At 44.6% G+C, this 27,472-nt stretch overlaps 1 protein-coding gene across 1 annotated transcript in view; it reads left to right on the top strand.

Annotated features, from left to right (window-relative positions):
* MTBP (MDM2 binding protein) overlaps positions 1 to 27,472 on the top strand; it is a 62,744-nt gene that overhangs the window by 15,900 nt on the left and 19,372 nt on the right. The window contains exons 10-16 of the mRNA XM_066578462.1: positions 393 to 465; positions 4,185 to 4,302; positions 11,162 to 11,335; positions 16,826 to 16,930; positions 18,350 to 18,505; positions 20,863 to 20,965; positions 23,818 to 23,973. Coding sequence (XP_066434559.1) covers positions 393 to 465; positions 4,185 to 4,302; positions 11,162 to 11,335; positions 16,826 to 16,930; positions 18,350 to 18,505; positions 20,863 to 20,965; positions 23,818 to 23,973 — 885 coding nt within the window. The remainder of the gene's footprint in view (positions 1 to 392; positions 466 to 4,184; positions 4,303 to 11,161; positions 11,336 to 16,825; positions 16,931 to 18,349; positions 18,506 to 20,862; positions 20,966 to 23,817; positions 23,974 to 27,472) is intronic.

Genomic DNA, 27,472 nt, shown 5'->3' on the forward strand with positions numbered 1-27,472 from the left:
GTGGGTGATTATGTATGTGAGCATCAGAATTGGACCATGAAGCTGTGGAAGAAGATGACCTGGTGTGATGAGTCGTGTGTAACTATGTATGTGTGCATCACTTACCTGCAGAAGAGACGGCACCAAGATGTTCTATGGGAAGAAGGCAAACCAAGGGAGGCAATATGATACTCTGGGCAATGTTCTGCTGGGTACCTGAGTCTTGTGACACATACCACTGCCCTAACCATTGTATGCCGAAATCTCCTTTTAATCGGTTATCATTTTAGGTGGTCAAGGTAGTTTTATTTTTCTTTTCAGCACTCACATCATCGTTTCCACAAAGCTTTAACTATTCTTGAAGCATTTTAGTCTTTTCTATGTGTTTTTTTTTTTTCTTTAACTTTATTCAGATGTTTGACAAGAAATTCTCTTCAGGGAAAATCAAAGCTGATGTTGGGTCAACTCTGCTCCTTGAATGACCAGGTATGGTGTCTGGAGGAAGTTCCATGAATGGTTTGGTATTTTAAAGAACTCCACTTTTCAAGAAGTTGTATAGGACTAGAAAAGATGGCTGATTTCTTTCAAAAGAGCTGCAATACTAAACGCAAGCTGTAAACAGGCATTTCACTTAAAGGATATCTGTCGCTATCTTTTGCAGTGCTTTCTGAGGGTAGTGACCGTCACGCTGATTACAAGGGTATATCTGCTGTGTATCTGTGAGTAGTTTTGTGGGAAAGTTCGATTCTATTAGTAGCGGCATACATGGAGGACTACAGGAAATGGTCCTCTGTATTCATGAGCTGCAGTCTAACACCGTCTACCCACCATCCAGCCACTGATGGACAGCTGCTCGCTTATTACTGTGCATAGAGAGACAGCTGGCAGTCAGTGACTGGTGGGCATAGATGGCCTGTAGCTCATGAATATCAAGGACTTCTTCCTGTAGTCCTCTGTCTGGCTGCTACTAATAGAATGCAAGTTTCTCCCAAATTGCTGCACAAATACAGCAGACATATCACTACAATCAGCATGACTGTCACTGTTATGTCGCCATCAGAAAGGGCTGCAAAAATATGGTGATTCCCTTAAATTATCAGTTTATGGGATCTTAGATGGAGTTAGAGCGAAACTATTAGGTGGAGATGCACTGCTGTCTGTTTCTGGGGGTCACCAGCAGAAGTTTTAAATCAATTTGTGTTTAGGAATGGAGGAAAGACATGAAATGTCTCAAACTTGGTACAAAATAATTAGCTGCTTTCACACCGTTGGGAGCTTTATGTTAGTGGCAAAAACATGATCAGATTCTGTAATCTCCTTTAAGTCATGATCTTGAAGAAACACCCAAATAAAAAAAATCCTAGCCCTTCCTCCCTTAGGCTGCCTGCACACGATCGAGAAAACACGCAAGATTTGAGTGTTGAGCATGATATGTGGCTGAGATTCACGCTCGCCCGTTAGCCTTAACTTCCTCTTTCTTTGTTCCTATTTTGTCTCTTACTTCTATTAAAACTAAGGAAAAATATAAAGAAATCCCCTGCATGTGTCCCTGCAGATCAGCCATATTCTGCTCTTCCTCACTGCCCTGTTTCTATGAGCCAGCTGACTGCAGCAGGAGCCTCTCCCCTCTGTCTGCAGTATGGAGAAAAAGCTTAAGGCTGCATTCACACAGGGCGGTTCTGCCGCAGCAGATCCGCCCGCGGCAAAACCGCCCGCGGCCGCTAATCTCGGGATTAGCCAGCCATGTGGATGAGATTTCTCAGAAACCTCGTCCACACGGGACGGCTAATCCGCCGCGGTAAATCCGGTTTCAAAAGATTGAGCATGTCTGTTTACAGTCGTTTTTTTTGTTTATTTATGTTACGGCCGCGCTCTCCTCTATGGGAGAGCCGGCCACAACGGAAAAGCATGCGGCCAGACCGCTTCAAAGCCGCCGCGGCTTAAACCGCGGCGGTTCTCCCAGCGGAAATCTCGCGGTTTTTGCTGTGGCCAAACCACGAGATTTCCAGCGGGAATCCGCCGTGTGTGAACCCTGCCTAAGCCTGCCCATTCTGTTCCATTTTTGCCCAAGAATTGCTGATAAACAAGAGATTAACCCTGTATTGTCTGGGGGAATTCTACAGGGATTTGTTTCGGAAGGGGAGGGGGTGATTATCTGCTGTTTACTTTCCTCATTTGTATATAGGTTACAAGCAGGCTTATGGAGTTGGGGAGTCAAACTTTTGACTCCAACTCCTCCATTTTTTTTTCACACATCCTTCTCCAGCTTTGACTCCTTCCTAAAAGGTTCATGTGTAGTAATTAGTAATAGTAAATTTACATGAGTAACTGGTAACATCAGGCCTAATACGCTTGTCAGAAAAATTATAGGAACACTTATGTATCACAGCATAACCCCAGGTTATTTACACTTTAGGGAGATCAATCTGTTCAGTTGGGAGGCATACGTGATTGTCACCACAGCGTCCCCAGACATCCACGTCTGTCACGTGCTCAGTGTGGACCTGCTCATCTGTAAAAAGAACAGATGGCAGACCTGCCAATTCCAGTGTTCTCTGGCAAATGCCAATGGAGCTGCACAGTGCTGGTCCAGACAGGACATCAGACCCTCATGCCATTCTCATGGAGCCCCTTTTTTGGGGGTTGCCTTGCTGTTGCCTCTCCAATGCACCTGTTGTCAGATTAAATTGATTCACAGTTGTATAAGATCCCCAAGGCTGCATTCACACTTGCTGTGTTTTTGAACTACAGCAAAAAGTTGCATGTGGTTTTTCAAAAACCGCATGCATTGTCAATCAAAAAAAAAAGTTTTGATGTGTTTTGTATAAAAAAAACAAACAAAAAAACACATGCTTAGGGAAAAAAAAGTGTGAACGCAGCCTAAGGTTGCTGTTACATGTGTGCTAGTGGCTGATGCTAGTGCCAGCGCTTCAGCACTAATTACCAGGCTGCACTTGCAAGTTCCTTCTGGCAGTTATCTGGTTAACACGAGTGCTAGCGGTAGCCGCTAGTTCTCATGTAATAGTCTTATTGGACAGATTGATATCCCTGAAGAGTAAATGCCCATTTACACTTGACTCTTATCGCTCAAAATGTGTTTGATCGACCGAAAATGACCAATAATCGTAACATGTAAACGCGGGCATCGTGCACTTCTTGTTTGAATGATTTTAAGGTGAACTTAAAATGCATCGTTTAGCTAGTGAGAGATAAAATATCACCCGATAGTCCGCAGGCTGTATTCTCCATGGCAGGCGGCAGATAACATTGTAATCTGCCACCAGCTGCAAACAGAACAATGCAGCTGCTTACACAGCTGAGCGTGTGATCAATCACATGCTGGGCTCTGCAACACAGTTCCTGGAGGCCCTTTTACATGCAAATGAAGATGATAGTGTTAATGGCCATTAACACTTATGCAAATCGCAAAATCTTTAAAGGGGTTATCCCGCGCCGAAACGTTGTTTTTTTTTATTCAATAGGCCCCCCCGTTCGGCGCGAGACAAACCCAAGGGATGGGTTAAAAAAAAAAAGGTTTAGTACTTACCCGAATCCCCGCACTGCGGCGACTTCTTACTTACCTTACCAAGATGGCCGCCGGGATCTTCACCCACGATGCACCGCGGGTCTTCTCCCATGGTGCACCGTGGGCTCTGTGCGGTCCATTGCCGATTCCAGCCTCCTGATTGGCTGGAATCGGCACACGTGACGGGGCGGAGCTACGAGGACCAGCTCTCCGGCACGAGCGGCCCCATTCACCAGGGAGAATACCGGACTGCGCAAGCGCGTCTAATCGGGCAATTAGACGCTGAAATTAGACGGCACCATGGCGACGGGGACGCTAGCAACGGAGCAGGTAAGTGAATAACTTCTGTATGGCTCATAATTAATGCACAATGTACATTACAAAGTGCATTAATATGGCCATACAGAAGTGTATAACCCCACTTGCTTTCGCGGGACAACCCCTTTAAGTCATTTGCAATATCAGCTTTGCGTGTAAATGGGCCTTTAATGACTTGGGGTTATAATGAGATGCTAAGTTTTTCACATTCTTTTAAGCAGTGTATGTTTGTACTTGAAGCGGAGTCGGTACATTTCTACTGACTCCTCAACCCTGGTTACAATCCCAAATTACTTTTTTTTTTGTTTAATACGTCTTCCTTGTTTTAGCTTCTTGTTACATGTATACATTTTCTCTTTAGGTAGGGGCTATATTTATGCTATCCTGCAATGTCTGCAGCCTTTCTCTACCTCCTGCGCTGCAGCGTAGCTCAAAGAAATGGAGAGATTACATGTCAAGGAAGCCAAAAGAAATCAAAGGTATGGAACTCTGAAAGCAAATATTCACCCACAACTTCATTTTCACTGCCCGTCACCCATTTGAATATATTTTTTTTTATTTTACTCATTCATGCCATGCCTACATCTTCCACAGCACTAAAAATCATAGGATTTTTTCCCCCTATTGCAGTTCACAATCTAAATTCGCCTATTTAATGTTTTTGGGGTGTGGGAGGAAGCTGAAGTATCCAGAGAAAAATCTCACAAATGTGTAGAGAACATATAAACTCCCTTCAAATGTTGTCTTTTGGTTAGATTTGAACCCAGGACTGCAAGGAAGAAAAAGCAAGAGTACTGCACGGGTTCATGGGTTTTTTTTTTGTTGTTTTTTTTTAAAATTTGGTGAAATTTGCTAGTCCTTTTGTGTGTTTTTTGTTTTCTTTTTGCATCATCCAGTGACTACTTTAAAGCCGCTACATGTGTAGAGAATTTTCAGGTTTTTATAAAACAATACATTCATTAATAGGTCAGCCATTAACAGTAGATCTGATTGCATCATACAAACTGTTGATTGACACCTGCCATATAAAAGGCTGGCAAGGGGTTTGTCTCGCATGACTCAGCTGCTCAGTGCAATGTGGCACTGACTGCAGTGAAGGAAAACATTCTGCAGCAGTCAGTGTCTCGGATTGGGAGGGGAGAGACTATTGCTCACAGCTCCAGCGAGTGTGGTGTCACCAGATTTCAGACCGAAAGCACAAATTGCCACCTGATCCAGTCTAATGCACTCCACAATGTCGCTCATACACATGCTGCCACCAACCTTTAAAGGTAAGCTTGAACCAAGACTATGAATTATGAACACAATCTCTTTGGAGTTATGGTTCGTTTTAAAATAGACAAGTCTTTACTAATAAATTGCAGATTTTTTCTAAAAAAAAAAGACTAGCAGTGCAAATATTGTCGCAGTACAAATAAAGGATAATAAAATATACAAAGGATGTACAAAAAGATTGAAATACGGGAGTATAAACGTATACAGGCATACACACAACACAGTGTTTTATTTTAAAAAACAATGAGAAAAATAAAAGAGTTACCAGATTTGGGATATCAGGCCCAAGGTTCTGATTCAAACAGGAACAGCCTTATGCCGAGTCGTATCTCTGAAGTTTGACACTGGGTCTCTGAGACCCTTAGTTTTAACCCCCTCCCACCCCTTTGTGGACATTCGTGTCCGTAAATATGTTTGGACCTGCGGAAAAACCATAATTTCCCATTTTGGCCGTATCTCTGCAGAAGATCCTCTGATCGGGAATATATACCTGTCATATTTCTTGTCATGATTTTATCTATTCAACTATATCAAGCATGACGGGTAAATTACGCTATTTGGGGGTGTTCTGGGCCACGCATCCCAATGTGATTAGGTGCCGTGTGTTCACAACCAATAACTTTAACAAGTACATGGACACGCAATGTGATTTAGGCTACTTTCACACAGGCAAGAAAATTATGCGTTTTTTTTTTTCTTTTTTCTTTCTTGCGACAGTGCTACAAATCACATGTTTGTGAAGCCCATGCTTTCCAATGGATTCCTTCATCTTAGCGATGTTTTGTACGCTGCTACATTACAAGAAAGAAAATTAAAATCCCGGCATGCTGAATATTGCCACGATTTGCTATGTCTTGCAGCCTATGTTTCCCTATGGAGTCTTACTTGGTGTTGCATCACACAAAGCCGCCCCCCCCCTCCCCCTTCCCTTTCTTTTTTTGTGGTATGATGCAACTTCTACAAGAGGAAATCTTACGGTTACCCCTAGCTTCACAAAATAAAAAAAACATCACTTAACAGAAGCTGTCCGCTCCAACGCATATCACTTCTGCACCTCCTGCTCACCTTTCTGTAGTCTTCAGCCAGTGCTTCCTAGTCAGGTGTTTAAAAACCCCACCCCCAGGAAGCACTGGCTCTGATTGGCTGAACCGCGGCGTTCGAGAACCATTTACTGCAGCGCTCGATGAATCAATCACAGCTATTCAATATGATTGGCTGTGATTGGTTCATTGACCGTTGCAGTGATTGGTTTTCGAGCGCCGTGGCTCATCTAATCAGAGCCAGCGCTTCCTGCAGGTGGGGTTTTTGAACCTTTGACCAGGAAGTGTTGGCTGAAAACTACAAGCAAGTGTGTTAGGAATCTGCGAGGAGAAGTGCGGTGGAGTTGACAGAGCCTTTTAGGTAATGTATTGTATTGTGTTTTTTTTTTTTGTTTGTTTAATGGCAGATGGGGCTTAATTTCGGGGCAGGGCTTATATTTCGATCTTCCCCCACCGAAAAGCCTGGCAAAAGAGTGGTACAAAGTTGCGTGACACAATTGAGATATTGCTGCGAGAAAATGCAGTGATATCGCATAGAATACGGATACGATATTGCTGCAAATATTTTGGTGGTGATATAGCTGTCGCCTGTGTGAAAGAGGCCTTAAGACCCATTTAAACACAATGATTATTGTTCAAAGTTCGCTCAAAGGCAATATTTTGAGCGATAATCGTTATGTGCATTTGCACGGCAAGATGATCGCTCAAACGTCAGTTTGACAGTTCTGAGCGTTCACTTTGCATAAGCTCTTAAGTAGCTAATTAGCTACTTAAGAGCTTAGTGTGTAAATGAAGGCTCTCGCTAGATCGGATCCATGGGGGCAGCTGAAAATACTCATCCCAATCCTCCATGTCCCACGGCGATCGGGACCTTCTGCACATGCGCGCGCCACATCACCACAAATTTAAAATCTGCCTGCACCCGGCTGGCAAAGATAGTGGAGTGCAGGGTCATGTGACCGGAGACCGCTGTATGCGGTTCCCAGTCACATGATCACTGTTATCCATCGGATAACAATGATCATGTAAAGTTTTAAAAAAAGTAAGTTAAAGTTTGATGTTTACGGATCGTATCCGCAAGGGGAGATGAAATTACATAACTAAGGTCCTCGGATTTTTCCCACAGTGGTATCTTTATCTGCCGTCTTACTATGGCTTCTGTGCATGCGTCCGTCAGCAAAAGTTGAAGATTGCCCAGGAAATTTAAAATCTCCCTGCTCTTGGCTACCAAGGTAGCTGAGAGCCTGGAGATGTCACAGGGCTCGCGGTATGCAGTTACTGGTCACGTGATCGCCGTTATTCCATGCATAATGGCGATCACGTAAAAGTAAAAAAAACTGAGATTTCCTCTCCCCTCACCGATGCGATCGGTGAAACTTTTTACCGGAGGCCTTTGTATTTGAACCCCAATGCGATCCTCTACGGACCGTACCCAGATTCTGCGCATGCACCTGTCTGCAAAATGCTAGACACATGCGCAGGAGACTGGAAGGGCCTGGGAAATTTAAAATCTCCTTGCTCTCGGCTACCAACGATCGCTGAGAGCCTGGAGTAGTGACCGGTGGCCTCGTTGAGTGGTCCCTGGTCACATGATAAAAAGGTAGTGATCTACCTCAGACTGGTCTCGTACAACTGGATAGGATTTACGGATTCCACAAGCGTCTGGTCCGCGGACCAATCAAATGCATTGGATTACACAATTTCGCTCACATTAGCGGTTTGGAATTGCGTAATCCACTCGCAGAAAACAGAATGCAGCAGTTTCTATTTTACCGCGAATATCCATGCCATAGAGCCCATTGTGCTCCATGGTCGCGGATATACCCGCAGCCTATACGTAACTACATTGTGTACGGGCTGCGGGTACTCGCGTCCTCGCAAAGTGACGGTGCAAGAAATACAAACAAAACTTTGTGTACTGCGCCTGACCGCCTGTGTACATTACATGGCCATACACGAGGCTTTGGCCGGGCTCACAGCTTGGATCTGCTGTGGGCCTCTGCAAGCAGATTCCACATCCGTCCATGTGAGCCCGGCTTTATTCAGATCACTACATGTAATACGTAATTTACAAGAAGTCCCTGGGGACGCTCACCTTCCTGCCGTTCCAGGAGCAGCTTGTTGAGCACTTTTTTTTTTGTGTGAGAGACCGCTGCGCCGCAGCCAGCTTACGAAGCCTCAGAGAGCCACTTTTTACACCCCATCCCTGCCGCTGAGGTCAAGAAATGCCCCCAAAAAAGAATGGGAGGAGGGATACCTGGTTTTATTGCCCCATGTGCCCATACCAACCAGCCTCCATAATTACCCCTGTCTTCGGACATACCACGCAGTTTACATTATTACTTTTATCTTAGATTTAGGGAATGCCAAAAAGGCGCAGAGAAGGGGGTAGAAGTGTTCTTTTTAGAGTCAATTTTTTTTTTCTGCACAAGTGAGCAATGGGGCCTGGAATTTATTCAGATGTGCCCTGAAATCCAACGGTTGTTCCTCCATTATGGGCCTAGCCATGGGTCCTGTAAGTAGATTAGGGCCACAATGGGTATGTTTCTGAACACGGGACAAACTGGGATCCATTTTGGGGTAAAAGTCTTCATTCCTACATATGTTGTACAAAAAAAGTGTTTTTTAAATTGACAATTGCCAAAAGAATGAAAATCGTAATTTCTTTCCTTCTGCTTTGCTTAAATTCAAATACTGTGGGGTAAAAATACGCAGTACACCCCTAGATGAATTCGTTAAGGGGTCTAGTTTTCAAAATGGGGTCATTTGTGGGGATTCTCTGTCGTTTTGGCCGCTTAAGGGCTCTACAGGTGGGCAATGGGGCCTAAATCACCTTCAAGCAAAATGTCTGTTCTGGAAGCCACCGGCTGCTCCTTTCGGGTTGGGTCCAGTTGTGCAAAGAGACATCACATTAGGGCCATAATAGGTATTCTTTTGAACACGGGACAAATAGGGGTACCTATTTTGGGGTACAAGTCTACATTCATGTGTGTGCTGTACAAGAAAACTGTGGGGTCAAAATACGCAGTAGACGCCTAAATTAATTTAAGGGGTCTAGTTTTCAAAATCGGGTCATTTGTGGGGGTTCGCTATTGTTTTGGCCGCTCAAGAGCTCTACCAGTGTTCTATGGGGCCTAAAATACCTTCAAGCAAAACTTCTGTTTTGAAAAAGCCATCGGCTGTTCCTTTCATTTTGGACCCCGGAGTGCATACAGGCATAAGATTAGGGCCACAATGGGTATGTTTCTAAACACAGGATAAACAGGGGGATCCTCTTTGGGGTATAAATCCTCATTTTCACGTGCACTATAAAAAAAAAAAAAAAAAAGCCTTTTAAAATTATGCAAAAAAATATGAAATTTAATTTTTTTCTCATCTAAATTGCATTAAAGGGGTTGTCCCGCGGCAGCAAGTGGGTCTATACACTTCTGTATGGCCATATTAATGCACTTTGTAATGTACATTGTGCATTAATTATGAGCCATACAGAAGTTTTTCACTTACCTGCTCCGTTGCTAGCGTCCTCGTTTCCATGGAGCCCGCCTAATTTTCGGCGTCTGATGGCCCATTTTAGACGCGCTTGCGCAGTCCGGGTCTTCTTCTTTTCTCAATGGGGCCGCTCGTGCAGGATGCCGGCTCCGTGTAGCTCCGCCCCGTCACGTGCCGATTCCAGCCAATCAGGAGGCTGGAATCGGCAATGGACCGCACAGAAGCCCTGCGGTCCACCGAGGGAGAAGATCCCGGCGGCCATCTTCAGCCGGTAAGTAAGAAGTCACCGGAGCGCGGGGATTCAGGTAAGCGCTGTGTGGATTTTTCTTTAGGTCCCTGCATCGGGGTTGTCTCGCGCCGAAGGGGGGGGGGGGGGCGGTTTGAAAAAAAAAACAAAAACCCGTTTCGGCGCGGGACAACCCCTTTAACTGCTGGGAAAAAAAAAAAATTGTGAGGTAAAAATACTCATGACCCCCACCCCCCTCCTCAGTAAATACATTTAGGGGTGTAGTTTTTAAAATGGGTGTCATTTGTGGGAGGTATCTAGCATTCTGACATCTATGAGCCTGTGTAATCTTGGCTTGGTGTAGGAAAATAAAGCGTTTCTCAAAATGTTGACCAGTGTTAAATTTGTACGTCTCCTAAATGGTTAAACGAAAGCTTTTCAAATGTGCGTCCAGAATAAAATAAACAGATGGCAATATATATGCAATATATATGTTAACAAAAATTTGTAACAGTATGTTTGCACATATTTGAGATATTGCAATTGAAAGTGTGAAAAGTATGATTTTTTTTTTGTTTTTTGTTCAAACTTTTCCCAATTTTGGCGCTTTTAATAAATATGCCTTAATTCTATCGGTCTATTTTTACCGCCTAAATGAAGTACAACATGTGGCAAAAAAAACAATGTCAGGATCACTTGGATATGCAAAACCTTTACGGAGTTAATCTTTGTCAATTTCCAAAATTTGACTCGGTCACTAAGGGGTTAAAATGCTCCAGACTTATGACATTGGCTCTGCTGGACGATAAATTTTTAGACACCTTTGTTTAACTTTATGCAGCCTATTGGTTTTTGGTTAAAAAAAACAAAAAAACTTGTCCTTCGAGGTCACGCCCTTTTGTCATTTTTCTTTGAAAGAAAAAAAAACAAAACCTTAAACTCCTAAATGTGGTGCAAGGCATGTGAGACAATTATTGCGCCATCTGCGATGACTAATGTGCCCTGTTGTCAGCTATGAGCATTTCTGTACGGAGGCACCACATGGCGCACACGTTGCCTCCAGTAATCTGGCCTATTACTGTACTAATGAAGGCGACAAAGCGGCCTTGTGCTTGTTATGCCAGCGCTGCCTCTAGTAACCCGTCGCACATTGCTGCCGGCGGGCGAGTTGATCACTCTGTAGACTTTCGGCTCCCTCTGTGTACTTTGATATTTCACATGTAGGAATTCCAGGTTTAGACTGGAGGAGCCGCCGGTCGCTGTGTGAACGCTGTTATGTCTGTAACCAACATGATTGTTTTTCTGCAGCTCCGGGGATCGAACTTAAAGGCGAGTACTGCAGTTACTATTTCCTAATTCAAGGGAAAGACAATGGCGTCTGCAGAGCCACCATGCTTCACTCCGCCAGCCAGATTAATGGTGCCGCTTCTCTTGTGGTGGTGCACCGCCAGCTGCGGGATAAGCCCAACGCAGACGAAGCAAGTAAGAACAGATTGTATTTTTCCCTGTCTCTGTAGGTCACTCTGGGAAGATTTTCTCAGTTTTCTGAGCTATGGTGTATTACAGATTGTCTTCAAGGAATAGTCCAGGACCAGGCAATGCATTTTAGTTAATGTATATTGAAAAGTAAAACCATTTTTTTGTGTGAATTCCAAGCCATGATGCTATAGGAACCATTATGGTTTACCTCCGGGGATGAAATCTGCATCTGTTGGATGTGGGTGACATCTATGGTGAATATCTGCAGTAGGTCCACACAAGCTCCAGAGGAAAACTGGATGATCCAAAGAGTGGTACCTGATTTAGTCTGTATTCCTCATTGCACTCCAAGCTTGCTCTGAGTGTAGAACACCTAAAATCCAGGACTGTAGTACTAGGTAGTGACCGCTGTCGGCTCTCTTCCTCACTCCTGGCTGGCTGAAGGGTGCTTTTATACTTGTCACAGAAGTCCAAGGATGTATTTGCTTTCATAGGGTTAATCTGGACAGGTCTAGTGAGCACACTTGTCAGGGGGAGTGTAAATGGTAGTGATGTCAGGGAAGACGTGGAGTGGGAAGGATAGAGCTGACAGCAGTTACTGCCGAATGCTACAGTGCTGGTTTCTATGTTGTGCACTCTCAGAGCATGCTCTGAGTGCAATGATGAATACACACTAGTAGACCTACATGAACTGACATCCAACAGACAGAATGACTTGAAAAGATAGAACTCTATGATTTAATGCCCTTTACAGATGGGGCCCCCCTGTCCATCAACTACTGATGACCTAAGTAACCTGTCCATCAGCTGATCGCCTGGTTGGCTGTCCAGTGCAGCGGGCTGGACATCCTCATCAGCAGTCTGCAAAGGAAATTGGAGAAACTGCTTCACTCCCATTGAAATCAGTGGGAGCGCTGCGCTGCTAATCCATTCCCTGATTCTCTCCTGGGCTGGACAAACAGCTAATGGACAGAGGGTCCTGAGTACAGACCCCGTCTATCAACTACTGAGGACTTCTCCATAGGACTTAAAACATTGCCGCTGCAGTGAAATCCATAACCCAAGGGTATGTCGGGACACATGGGCAGAAGTGGACTTGCAGACCCGACCTCTGCCGTGTCACAAGCTATGTCCTCATCCAACAGCGATGGGATGTATGAAAACTCGTGTCCTTCTGGCTGCTGTATGTCGGCTCATGTAAGAGGGAATCGGCATTACTTTTCATCATCCTTCTGAATTGTATAATTTTGGTACATTTTGTCTGTGGGATGAGGGGCTTCCCTCCTTTATTGCCTTACAGCCGCCGATCCACTGGTTCCTGGCCAATCGGAGCAGCGTACAATGTCTTAGTGCTATTGGTATAGTAGTAGTCTATGGGTACTTGTAGGTTAATCGTTTTGTTAGAGCGAACAAACGTCAGTTTGCTCGTTCACTCGGGTAGTCTGTTTAAACATGATGAACAAGCCTGTTTGTGCCTTAATGACCAACTCATTTTCCAGGTTTTTTTTTAATTACGTTGCAGGAGCCATAACTTTTTAAACTTCTTCTGTAGCTGTGGCCCTATGAGGGCTTTTATTTTTTTTAAGAGGGATTGGGGGCAATCTGCAAATTTTCTCAAGGGGCTTTATTTTTGCAGCTTTCAGCGTGCAAAATGTGGGATGTACTCTAGTCGTCATTTATTCAATTTTTTGGGGAACATATAACATTTTCTTTGCTCTTTATTCCACTTATTTTCTAGAGGTGAGATTAAGAACATCTAATTCTGCATGATGATTTTTTAATGGCATTCACGTGCAGTATATATGTTGAATAAATGATGCAGGCCGGTATGCAGGGGACTCGAATATGAACCTCTTTTTTTTTATCATTTTTCTGGTTCACTACTATACTTCCGTTATAGCTGTGTATTAGAAATCCTATGAAGCTCAGCCAGAGGGTTGGCCTCATAGGCCACCGTAGCTGGCAGACCTGATTGCCATAACAACCCATTGTGTCTGCATTTGTAGCGCGGAGTTCCGATGGGTGAGAGAGGGAGCCCTTTCTGTCAGTCTTTATATGTTGTCCTCGCACTGACCACGGCATGTAAGGGGTTAAACACAGAGAATCGAAGACTGCTGCAGATAAAGCACCTTAATGGTTCCTGTCAAGACGCATGGGCGGTCGTTAGGTGGTTAAACTGACTGTCCCAGTGAATGAGCAAACACGATGATGTGACATCATTTGCTTGTTTTCTCTGGCAAACTAATTATTGCTACATGTAAAAGAGTCCCCATAGACGACTAATCTACTAATATCACTCCGTGCGGATCGGGAAGTTTGAGACATTACATGCTGCCCTGATTAACCAGGAACCGGTGGATCGGCTTCTGTAATAAAGGAGGGCGCTCGCTCGTCCCACCCCCAGTCCAGACAAAATGTACCAAAACTGGTCAGCAAAATAAAACTATTAAAGATAAATTAAATTATATGGAATAGTCACTTATTAAGATGCTAATGGGGAAACCATTGTCTGCCGCTCTCCAAGAGAGAACAGGTGCGGACACAGCTGGAGCGCCCTCTACTGTTATGCAGCCCTGGCTTCACCTGTAGGAGTAGCAGAAGGCTGGTTTTGTAAGAAAAATGTACAAAATGGGCTAAATGCTGAGAATCGCCTATTCTTTATATTGACGTCCTCGTTAACGATAGGTTGATCAAAAAGTGTTTCCCTGCAGGGATCCCCAGAGATCTTCTGTAACCTGTCCAGCAACCTGGCAGTTAGTGTTCAATCCTCCTGCAGCGCCATCACAGGAGAAATGATGCATTACACAGTGTCCATGCATGTGGATGGGTTGCCTGTGTAATACAGGACAGGACGGGTCCTCCACAGAGAGAGGTGCGCTCTGTAACTGCTCTCACTATGACCAGGAGATGAGGATCCTGAACAGAGGACCCCTCTATTCTCAGAACTTACTAATGGGGTGAACGATGATAGGATATGTAAACTGAACAGGCCCTTTTAAAATAAAATCTGGTGACTGGTTTTATCATTATTAGTTTAGGTGGGGGGGGGGGGATCGTAAAAATCGTAGTCTTCTTTAATTAAGCTGTTGCACTGGATCCCATTAAGGCCGCCTGCATACGGCTGGATGTGCATTGCGGAATCTGGAGTGGGCATCTGGCATCTGCCTCCTGATTCCGCAGCAATTACCTGCCATAGCATGCTATGTAAAACAGCTTGTGGAAAGGTCGTGGGATCCGCATCATCACGTAGCGACGGCGCGGCATTATCTGCACTGTGCATGTGCGCCAGCCAGCGCTTCCACAGTACAGAAAGACTACAGACAGGTACGCGGGGGTCACCAGCCAGGCACAGACTCTAATTCTGGAATGCATGCGGAATCCGACCCAGTCGTGTGTAGGCAGCCGAACACCTGAATAGGCTGGTCAAAAATAGTAGCTTTTGGTGGGTTCATGCAGCTGTGTGTATATTTCCCAAACCAACCACGCAGAATGCATATAGAGTTCGAGTTCTCAGGGGTCAGTAGGAGCAACTTTCTTCTTCATGTCAGATACAGGAGGTCTCATGTGATGTCAGTTGCATCATACCACACCCTACGAAGTGCGTCAGCACAATCTACTAAATATATATAATTGCTCAATGGAAAACCAAAATCACTCTCTACAGTTAAGACCCTAATCCTTTGTTTACATAAACCCATGTAATTAGTCAATTATCACCTGGAGATGCAGTGACTGTGGCTGATATAATTGGTGTCTTTGTTTTCACCTTATTAAGAAGTTCCAGCCTTTGTTTTTGTTGCCTGCTTATTTAGTAAATACTTCTTGGCTCCATTTTTCATGTTCCTGCTGTGTAAGCGAATAGTCAGCAGGGTCTTTCCATAACATTTCAGCTACACTATTATGGGTTAAAAGGGGTCTTTTGGAGAAAACATCCCCAGTGAGATCTCCAGTGATGGGAGGGAACCTCGCTGTAAGGGCCCATCGACACGGATGGATTTAGCCAACTTCTTTAGTGACTGAATAGGGGCAGCGCATTATAGGGACGCTCGTCGCATTACATTGGTATAGAATTCATGCATCCTTTATGTGGCTCAATGTTGCACATGATAAATAAATCTCAGCCCGTCCTGTTTAGGTCCGTGTTTACTGCCCAAAATTTCCATTAAAATCTGTGTACGATAAAATAAAATAATGCAGTGACTATGCATTGGCACCCGTATTCACTGCGGATTTTCTGTGCACTGTTTTCTGCTGTGGCAAAGCTTTACTTTTTTTTTTTTTTTTTTTGCGTGTGAAAAAAGTAGTGAGCAGAGATGCCACATGGACGTAAAAACCATACATGCATGTACAAGCACTGAAAACAGTGCATTTATCATGGACAGAAATTGCATACGTGCATGTAAATGAGCCCTAAACCTTCCCCCTATAGCGCCTCTACAGGATAAATGAAGCATTACATTTATATCAATGAGTTCTCTGTGTGATACAGGGTAAGTCCTCCAGAGTGGAAGACACCATTTATAACCACTGTCTACTATATGGCCGGGAGATGAGGATCCTGAACGGGGATCCCTCGCTGTTAACGCTGAATGAAAAGGGATTTTCTAAACTGGACAGTCTCTTATAGACTGACATCTGATGGCAGATCCCCTCCCTCTATTAAAAAAAAAAACAAAAAAACAGCCTTAGGCCTCATGTCCACTCAAAAAAATACGATCCGTGCAGAATCTGCAGCGGATTTCCGCGGCAGATTTGCTTTAAATGGTATTTTTTTTTTTTGCATGCAGGTATCCGCGCACATTGCTATCAATGTGATAGCAATGTTGCCGATCCGCGCAGAATCCGCGGCAGAATGGAGCATGCTGAGTTTTTTTCTCCCGCGCGTAAAAAACGCAATTCTTTTAAAATGCCATCCGTGGGTGCAAAAATCAATTTAATGGACCGCGGATGGCCAATGATTCCCTATGGGCAAAATCTGCTGCGGAATCCGCAATTCCATTTAGCTAGTGGACATGAGGCCTTAGGGTGGCTTCCCACGCGCGTATATACAAACATGCATGAGCTAGCGTGACTTTTTTGCACCGTGAACGTTGCACTATGACGTGCATGTCTGCGTGTCTTACTGAACTTCTCGTGCTGACCTAGACCGTTTACGTGGGCGTGGGACATAGCCGCACCCCGGGTTAAAAGGCTATTTAGCCTAATTAGTCCCGTTGTGTTCCACTTTCCCATACCTCCCCCATTCTCCCCTCTTCCCTCACCAATGACTCCTATAGGACCTTTTTGGTGCGCAAATGTGCACGAAAATAAAGCATGCTGATTTTTATTTATTTTTTATTTTTTGTGCACGTGAAATGCATGCGCGAAAGCTAAAGTGAGGATTAACCCATTGAAAACAATACGTTCTATTCTGTGCTGTGCATGCGCAGGTACGCCTGTGTGGAACCACACTTAAGCAGCAACATTAACTGAGATGTTCTTTCTTTCTCCCAGGTCTTGGTACATTGACGACTCTCCCACATTTCCATGGTGATCGCCTCATGAAGAGAGAGAAATGTTTGGCTGAAGCTCAGGCGTTAGTGGTCAACGAGTATCTCCGTAAGTACTTAATAGATGCGCACAACTGCCCGAGACGGACCGCTGGACAAACGTATTGGAGAACAGTGTGCAACAGGTTTATGGTGTGTGTGGAGCCAATCTATATATTCCATACCAGCAGAATGCCCGTCCCGGGATAGCGACTGTAATCTATATAGAGGCATCCATACTTGCTCTTCTCCACTTTCAACGGCTCTTTGTTATCTCATTCTCTGCGTGCGTAGCTCAGTGCTCCTCTTCGACGTTATATATTGGGGGACATGAGTTCGGAATCCTTTTGTGGAACCTCAGCAACTGATTGATGAAGTGTACATTTTACCATGTAGGCTTGTGTGTGAGCTTCATGCCGCTTGTGTGGATGTAGATGAGAGACATGAGTTTGTTGTACAGGGTGGGTCACAGAACACTAGCCGGCACCAAACTCTTATGAAAGCGGCCTAAAAAAAGTTTGTTGCCCATAGCAACCAATGACAGAGCAGCTTTCATTTTACCTCAGCAGTATAAGAAATGAAAGCTGTGCTGTGATTGGCTGCTTTGGGCAGATTTTTATTTTTTTTTAATACCAAACCCCACCACATCGGGCTAAAATATATATTAGATCATTAGAGAAATTGGTTTGAGTCACACACAATACATTTTTCTACATTTCCTGAAGTGGATCCCATTGAAGACTACTTCCATACGCCTTGTTTGCTCTAAACTGTTTTTTTTTTTTTTTTTTTTTTTATGCAGTGGAAAATAACAATGCAGCATTAAACCGAACCGATCACCTGCCTACTGCACCACCGACTAAGTTATGGTGCTATTAGATGTGACAGGGTGCCGGGAATGTCTTTTTATACTCTCTGGTTCCCGTGGTGTCCCCCTCTAAAGATCAAGCAGCTCTAAAAACTGACTTTCAGAGCGGGACACCGCAGGAACCAAGGTGCAGGTGAGTACAGAAAAAAAATACATCCCCCGTCTCCCTGTTACCTGCCCTAACGGCACCATGACTTAGTTTATGGTGCTGTTGGGAGGTGACCGGTTCCCCTTAATATGTAATGTTAGTAAATGAGATTTTTTGAATAAGTATAGCTTTCCTATAAAAAAAAAAAAAAAAAATAGAATGGAAAAAAGAAGCGCCACTTTGGGCTGCGTTTTTCCATGTTTATTTCAGTGGAGATAAAATTGCAAAATTGAAAAATGCATTAAAATTTCTCAGTCACTGTTTATCAAAAGTGAATGCAATTCATGGAAAGTTGTTTTTTTTTTTTTTTCTTTACATTTTATTAAATTGCAAGTGAGTGTTTTTGTGTTTTTTTTTTTTTTTTTTTTTTTTTTTTTTTTTTTTTTTGTCGATGATGATGATGATGATGATTTTATTACATGACAAAAAAATCATTACAGAATTTTAACTTCTATTTTAATTTGCATTTCAAGAAAGACAAGAAGCTGGGCAGCCCGTCAGTGTCCCCTCCTTAAAAGCCTTGCTGAAGCTTACCCGGGAGAAGGTGCTGAGAACATTTGACTGCGAATTAAGCAGCACAATTTTCAATCAGGGCTGTGAACCAAATCTACACAGAGCTCCCCCTACAGGTAAGTGCCTGTAACATTCAGACAGGTTTCTGATTTTGTATCTGAACATCATTTATTGGCCATCTGTAGACCCCATTCTACATGATCCTGCCTGTGAACGTGGCACTCGGAGTGCCACAGGTGAATGGAATTGTGGAATTCAGCCACCACTCCATTCTCTTCTATGAGCTAGCTATCTTCGTGGTCATGCATGCACAAGATGACAGCGGTCAGACCCCTGGTATCAATGGATATGCAGAGAACAGTCCAGCATCCACATGGTACAATAAGTCTTCCCTAAAAATCCAAGCAGACTCTCGATTAACATTTTTACGTTTCACATGTCCTTACTTGCCTGCTTACGAGATAGCAGGGGCTCCCAGAGGTCAGAGCCGACCGCTCTGAATCATTTACCACATAACCCTAATGACCAACCAGTTTTACTCGTGTTTTTTTTTTTTCTTCTCATCATTGACTTTTTTCATTTTTTCCATCGACATATGAGCGGTATTCTTTTTAAAAAATTCTTTTAAAAAAAAAACAAAAACACATTAAAAACAGGCTGACGTGTTTCGTCTGTCATGCAGCTTTACGCATAGTAGAACTTCACATTAGAAATCCAAAGCTTTAAAGGATACAGAAGGATATGACATGTTATAGTTGTCCACCCCTCCCCCAGGTCTACCAATCATGGGCACTGACATTGGTCTCCAGACTTAACCATTGAATGAGTATCAGCTGGTAAACCTATTCACCAATGTGAGGGAAATCGTACCCATGGGGTAAAGCGTATACTAATAAAGACATTTTATGTTTGTCATAGGATAGCAAATTTGTGGTGGTGTGATTAATTTTTTGGAGTGTTATTTTTTACATACACAGGCGGTTTTGAATTGGGGATTCTGCTATCAGCGTCCGTAAGGACTTTCCGCAGTAAAAAGCAGGCATTAAGTCATGCATTTTCAAATTTTTCTTTAGTCCCAGATATGATTGGGGAATTCCGCGAGCAGAAGAAAAATCACAGCATTCTCTATTTTATCGTGGAAACCGTGTGGGCCGTCTTCATTGATGTCAATGGAGGCGTCCGACTCGCAGCCCATATGCAATGAACATTACGTATGGGCTGTGGGTACCAGCGTCCTCGCTAAGCGATGGTGCGGGAAATACAAACAAAAAAAAACTGTATTGAGCGCGACCACCTGTGAGCCTCCGTGGTCATCCGCCGTACACTGTAGGGAGGTACGCAAGGTCACTGGCTGGGCTCACAGCCAAAATCCGCTGCAGGCCTAAAGGAAAAAGGCGGGGTTGTGTGTGGGTGTGTGTGGGTGTGTGTGGGTGTGTGTGGGTGTGTGTGTGTGGGTGTGTGTGTGTGGGTGTGGGTGTGTGGGTGTGTGTGGGTGTGTGTGTGTGTGTGTGGGTGTGTGTGTGTGTGTGTGTGGGTGTGTGTGTGTGTGTGTGGGTGTGGGTGTGTGTGGGTGTGGGTGTGTGTGGGTGTGGGTGTGTGTGTGTGGGTGTGGGTGGGTGTGGGTGGGTGTGGGTGTGGGTGGGGGTGTGTGGGGGTGTGGGTGTGTGTGGGTGGGTGGGTGTGGGTGGGTGTGTGTGGGTGTGTTTTCTTCTACTTTTTGTCCGACTACAGGACTTGATTTTCACTCCTTTTCACTGTTCTTATACACTACTGTACTTCAGTATAGCAGTGCATCATACGTGGCAGATCCAGAGGCCATCTTCAAGCCTCCAGGTGCCATAGCAACCTATCAGGATCCTGCAATGACATTGTGGTGGTTTGATGGGTGAAAGTGGTAGGTCCTGTCCTCTGTCAGCCCTTTACATGCCACTGTTGCATTGACTAGCGATTTGTAAAGAGTTAAACAGCAGGGATCCGTGGTTTCTTCGGGCCCTGCTGTCATCCAAGCACCCACTACCCCTGGCACGGGAGACCCATGACAGGTTTCTGATGCAGCACCGTAAAAAGCAGATGCATCAAAATAAGGCCTCTGATCAGCCGCTGTCAAAAGGCATATGGGCGGTTGTTAAGGGGTCAATGTTGCAGTTTTCATACTGACCACTAGAGAGCACACTATAGGCTGACACTTCAATTTGCTGCTCACTTCTCAGCTTTGCTCTGTTTAAAAAAAAAAAAAATACATACACTAATTGGCTGATTAGTGTCACTGAATGTGGCTGATACTTGTGCAAATCCACGTCACATCGAACTGCACATCTGCTGCAGAAGTCGCAGTGTCGGCCATGGATCCGATCCGCTTGTAAACGCACAGGATTTGTCCTACGGGAATCTGACTTGTATGACCGTATCTAACGGGATTAACTGTATTGTCTGTATTAACTATATTCATTCTATAATGTTTTATGTATTTAAGGCTCAAACATAAGCTTGTTCTGCCAGACGAACTCCTCTGAATGGCCGGAAAGAAATGTTCTGCAGAACCTGGAAAATCTTGAGAAAATAAAGCAGAGGATTAGGTAAGTGCTTTCATTAACCCCTTCCCGACATTCACCGTACAGTACAGCCGGCCAGTGGTACCGAAGCTGAGCCCTGAGTAATCGGGGCGGGACGACGGCTGTTACTTACATCTGCGGTCCCGCTGCAACCACCAGAATGGAGCTTGACTCCAATCCTGGTGATTTAATACTTTAGATGCCGCAGTTTCTGCAGACGGCATCTGCAGGGTTTGTAGAAGGCTCCTTCCTTCTACCCATCAGCATTTCCGCAATGAGATCATTGGGTGCCTATGGTTGCCATGGCAGACCTGGAGGTCAGCATCTGATCTCCATTTGTTATGTATGGTGGCCTGTCAGTGTCAGTTCATCACTACAGGCTGTAGTGTCAGTGATGAACATGACATATGTAGTAAAGCGTTTTATCTAAGCGATCAATGGATCTTGTATTAAAGTTCTTTGTGGGATGAACAAATGTGGTTTGAAATAAATGTTTTCACACTAACTCCCACCTTCCCTTAAAAAAAAAAACGAAACAAAAAACGCAATTTTACCAGTTAAATCCTGTAATAGGAAAAATACAAATAAAAGAAAAGAACCACAACCACACTGACCCAGAGGATATGGATAACATCTAAAAAACGTCAGATTTGAAAAATGGCCAAACCTGCGTGCAAAGGAAGGGGTTAATCTGATAACTTTTTAGTAGTAGGACATTGCCCCATCTGGGCAGGGGAGTCTGCTGTTGCTGCTTTGTTATTTTGGGCATTGGGCTTTTGGGGTTATTAGGGCAAGCAGTCTTTTGATGCACCACATGCATCATAGATAGCCACTTCAGCTAACCTCATCTAAACATAGATAGCTAGCTACAGGTTAGGTTGGTAGCTATTTTAGCACCTGGGGCAACTATCAGATTAACCCCACCTATACCTTTTCATAGCTAGCCATAGTACAGAGCAGTAGAGGTTCGCCCCGTGTGGGCATCTCATAGGCTATATTAAGCCATTTCTGGTGTCCATTTCTCATAGCCAGTTCTGTTTCCTCAAACCAATTTTGGTTCCTGATGAGTTATACATGACGAAACACGTAGAACTTGTTATATAAAGCGATTCACAGAACAGAGCAACGTGTACAACAGCCGTTGTGCTAAGAGTATACACAACTTTACCCGAATATCAGTACTCGATCTATGTGGCAACCGGCAGATTTCCATTGCAGCATCATAGATGGAGAACGATCACTGATGGGATTAGTCTGGTTGCGCTCTATAGTGACTTAAATTGACACACGTGTATCACTCTAATACTAATCCAAATACACAGGACCGCTTGGCCCTGAGCGGTTCCATTGTGTATTTTTGGACATTTCTTCAATACTGGCTTGTAGCCTAAATTGGAGAAGTATATTTGTTTGTGGTCTTTTCATGTTGGTCCTAAATATAGGACCTTTTAATCTGTACCTATAGTTAAAGTGCCTAATATGAAGTGTCTGGGACACACCCACTGTCTCCTCATTGGTTCAAGTTGCAGAGGAGGCAGAGATTAGACACTTAAGCTAATTCACAGTAACACATCTTAACGAATCCTAACTGTCCAAATAAAGATGAGCTAAAAAGTAGTCACAGTGCAAGATCTGAGCAAAAATAAGTAGCGGGTAAGTGTCCTCCATATGTTATGACTTGCAGATCAACTTTGAGCCCTTGACTGGAGGGTCACTTTAAAGGTTACGTACACTTGATCAGTGTGGAAATTGAAATTTTTCATGAAAATCAAATTACAAAAAGTCTTAGATTAATTTCTGGGCTTGTATTGTTTTTCAAAGCACTGCAGACTGCATGACTCAAATCTTAGCACTTTCTGTTAGGTCTCGTTCATATGGGCGTAAATACGTTGTGGGTTTTCTTTTTACGTGCGTAATACGCAGTGCCTAGAACACAGTCATTTCAATGGGTCATTCAAATCTGCATATTTTGTCTCATGATTTTTGGTCCTGTGGGGGAAAAAATGCCATATAAGTTATTTTGATGCGTGTTGCACACCGAAATAGACCAGAGAACTGAATGGACCACCGCGACTATGCAGTCAATACACCGGAAACCTGCGTATTTGTGCATCAAAACAATGGACCATCTACGTAATTTTTTTTGCGCGCATAAATACGCAAAAGAAGCGGAAGTGCCAAAATACACAGGAAATAGATGGTGTTCTGTCTGTGAATAGCTGCGTTTTCATGGACTGAAAAACATGTCAGTGTGAATGAGCCCTTAGAGTAAACAGACAGTTCCTCCCCATGCCTGCTCCCTTGCTATAGATGTGCATTCATTGCCATTCCACTGAGCTATTAGAGTATGATAGTGTTGGGGAATGGTGCAGAAAAAGCTACTATTACAGAGGGCTGTGTGATAGCGCCGAGGAATGGTGGAGGAGTTCAGTAAGACAGAGCAGAGAAAGCTACTATTACCAGAGGGCTGTAATTCACTCCTGGTGAATTTTTTTTTTTGCTTTATCAGCAGTGATGAGAAACTGAACTGCAGCTGCTCAGAGGGAGGATGAAGAGAGCTGTGTAGTACTGAGTGGGAGCTGAGATTTTGTGTATTTTTATGTGAAAGACCAGCTGATTAGTGATGGAAATGGCCCTCAGCCAGAAACTTGAATGTAGTAGAGCCTGTGAAGCAAGTATGAGGCTTTCTAGATAAACAAGAAGGAAAACTCAATACAAAAACCTAATAAGTGCATCACTTTTTTCACTGTGACTTAGTCTGATGTGCATATTGATTTTTCATGCACAAAGGTTTCCATAGCCTTTAAGTACAGTATGTATCATTATGCTGATAGTCTGTTCTATATATTAGCATCCATTTCTCTGCTTCTCTTCAGGGCCTCTATACTCTCCAGTTCAGCAGATCAGCTGCTCGGCCGGAAGGATAATCAGAAAGAAGTGATTACTCTGCTGGATGCTAAGGAATTACTGAAATACTTCACTCCACAAGGTGCAGCAGTTGGGGAACTCCAACCTCTGCAGGTTCAGAGAGGGTAAGGATCCAAATTAATTACGTAGAACTAGATTCCATCAATCCACCATCCTGTATAGCCCCTCCAGCTGCAGTGTGCAGAACACAATGGTGAAAATGTATAAAAATGGTATACAGTGAGAAGACTCCTTCTGAGGAGGGACCTATGAGCAAGCAAGTACTAGTTATTTTCACTCCTCCAGGCTCCATGGCACATCGTTTGTTTTTATTTTTCCACTTTTTGTCAGGGGGGTTTGGAAATGCTTCGGAATGGTTTGCGAACAACTGAACGACCATTTTTTTTTTTCTTTACAAAGACTGGCAAATGGCTAATGATTTTTATGTCTGCGTAAAATGAACGACCAACGATATGCAAGCAAATTATCATTCAATAATTAACCATGTTTACACTGAATGATTACTAACTTTTGCCAATTCAACAATTATTTGCACAATAATCATTTAGTTTAAAAGGGCCCTAACTATATCTAGGGGAAACTTACTGTGGTCTGTAATTACAGCTGCCAGAGGGGGAAGATGGCTGAATGAGAACTAGATTCACAGCTGCCAGAGGGGAGAGGAGGGAGTCTTTCTGGTGGGTATGTACGGCAAGGGAGTAGTGAAAAGACAGACTTGCCATGACCTTGCCAATCTTCAGGCAGAAAAGAGCAAAAATGGGTCCTATGACGCCACCAAGTAGCCTGATCACAATAGTGCAGGTTAGCGGTGTTGCTTATGGGGGAAATACAGAGAGAAAAAAGGCCTGGCCATGAGAGGGTTAAACCAGAGGCTACAAAAGTCTTACCCTGGAAATATCCTTTGGGTTTTTTTATTATGAGGGGGTCATTTCAATATTGATAACCTGCGGAGCTTGCTGTGTACGCTTGGTGAAATGGATGGGGCTGCACTCTGCTTCTAGGCTCCAGTTATCTCTCCAGCTCCACTTTTATACCCCCTCTCCTTATTTAGTTTGGAAAAGCTGTTCATGCTGAGGTAGTAACATGCAACTTGTCATTCCACTCTCCTATAATTATTCCAGCAGTAAATTAAAATATTTGATACACTTGAGACTTGCCAAAAACGATAGCAACACCTGCAGTGCTTCGTTGTGGGCACTAGATGTCGCTACGGAATCTATTAATTACTTCTAGTTCCTATTTGTTACAGTTTTCCAACTTTTTGAAATGTACAGAGTTCAGAAGTATTCCGCTAAATGGTTCCACGTTGTAGCATTGTGAGGAAAACAAAGTGTAGATTGAAAATGACAACAAGTGTCTCACTAAAGTTTGTTACCGTTGGTACAACTGATTATCTTCTGTCTTTTGCATCCTGGGGAAATTTGCAATCCTTTTTACATCAATTTTCAAGCATTAAAAAGTTGTTAATTTTTGCGGCAGTCCTGCTTTTCTGCCTTTTTGCACCCTGTTCGCCACTTTTTACTAAAAGCGAGTAGGAGTTAAAAGGGGGCATAGCATCACATTTTACTATAATTTACTATTAGAAATTGGTGTACCTGCAGCTGAACTCTGTCAGCTCATAACTGGCATAGATTTCAGAATGGCCGCACATGTGTCACGTTTATTAAGATTTCCGGATCTGGGGGGGCGTGGCCTGACCGATGGAGGGTTAAGACGTGAGGTGCCTGCGCTCCGTCTTCCCCGCGGCAAATAAAGCCAGAAAAAGAGGCATCCAACCACCTGAAGACTCCCCAAACGCAGCCATGGGAAGGAGAAGAGGGGGAACCAACACTAACAGGTCCAGGGAGGAAGACTCCGGGCCCCTGGACCGTTACATGACCGCCGGCGGCGAGCGCCGCATGACGAGAGAAGAGGGAGCGATCCCAAAAGACCCAGAGGGAGCAGCGGAGGAGAGGGGGAGAAGACGCCGAACAGAAGATGCGGCAGGACAGGACGTAGAAGACGGCTCCCCATCAAGAGGAGAAGATCCCACGAGCCCACAAGGTACAGCGGACCGAGCGGTGGGAACGGAGGAAGGCAAGATGGCGCCGGAAGAATGCGCGCGAACATCCCGCGCGCCGGGTACACAGGCAGTACCGGGGACCCCCCCGGCGGTGACTCCGGACCTCCGCCCACGTCCAGAGATCCACTTACCAGCGGTGGAGAGGAGCCGGGAGCCGACGCCGAAGCCGGGAGAGCGGAGAGCCGCGCCGGAAGTCAGGGTCCGGCGGCCATCTTCCATGACCTCCGAACCGGAAGTGGAGGTGCACAGAGGCCTGCGGGTGCGGAGAGACGCGGCGGGAGCCCGGGAGTCACGGTGGGGGACAGTGAACAGCACAGGCACTGGGGAGGGATCGCACATTAGCCCCCCCATCACCAGAAGGGCCAGCCCAAGACCCCACAGTGCAGGGGGGAGCACAGAAAGGTCACCCTCACCCAGGGACCATACCTGGGAGGGGGGGGAGGAGTGGGCAACCACACCTGGACCCTCACCCATACCCCCTGGAAGGGGAGAGAATAAGGACATGCTAAGTCCCCAGGCCACCACACAAAGCCCAATGAGGCAGCCAGACTCCCCAGCCAGGGGCCCATCAAGGGGGGCAGAAAAGAGCAACAGCCCACCGCAACCAAGCAGGCGCAACATAGACAAGGATAAACACAGCTATGCTAAACTTCCAACTGATGCTAAGAACCCACAAAGCACACAGAAAACAGACACACAGACTCCAATTATGAACCAAGACCAGGCAGAGAAGAGAAATCCCAAACAAACTAAAGAAAACACCACAGATGAATGGGACTGGAAGGAACACCTCAGATCAATCCCCACCAAGGCGGACCTAGACAATCACTTTGCACAGTTCGCTTCCTCACAAAGGACCGCGCTGGAATCCCTGCAGAAAGAAATTCAGCATATGGGTCACCGCCTGCAGGAAACGGAAGAAACACAAGAACAAATGTTTCAATATATAAATGAACACCACGATATTTTAAGCGAACACGCCAACCAAATTGCAGAGCTAGCTACCCAGCTAGACGATATTGAGAACCGTCACAGACGGAATAATATTAGAATCCGAGGTTTAAGTGAAGAAATTGAAAATAAACACCTTGAGAACTGGGCCACCAAATGCTTCGGTGAACTCCTTAGTAGACCCCCGAACGATATAATAGAAATTGACAGGATCCACAGGGCCTTGGGCCCAAAATCCATAGACCCAGGGAAGCCACGAGACGTGATTTGCCGAATCCATTTCTTCAAAGAGAAAGAGGAGATATTGCGCCAGATCAGAAACAATGGACCGATCAAATTCCGGGGTAGAAATCTGCTGTTTCTTCCCGACCTTTCCAGGAAAACGTTACAGCAACGCAGAGCCCTTAGACCATTACTCGCACTCCTAAAAGAGAGGGAGATTCCCTACCGCTGGGGATATCCGTTCCAACTAGTCGCTGGAAGAGGAAGCGAGACAGCCACCTTCAGATCTCTTGGAGACCTCCCTAAATTCCTCACGGTCCTCAAACTGCCAATGGTCACACTTCCGGAATGGCAGAAAATGAGTCACC

The sequence above is a fragment of the Eleutherodactylus coqui genome, chromosome 9 (genome assembly GCF_035609145.1).
Source record: "Eleutherodactylus coqui strain aEleCoq1 chromosome 9, aEleCoq1.hap1, whole genome shotgun sequence".
NCBI classification, from domain to species: Eukaryota; Metazoa; Chordata; class Amphibia; order Anura; family Eleutherodactylidae; genus Eleutherodactylus; species Eleutherodactylus coqui.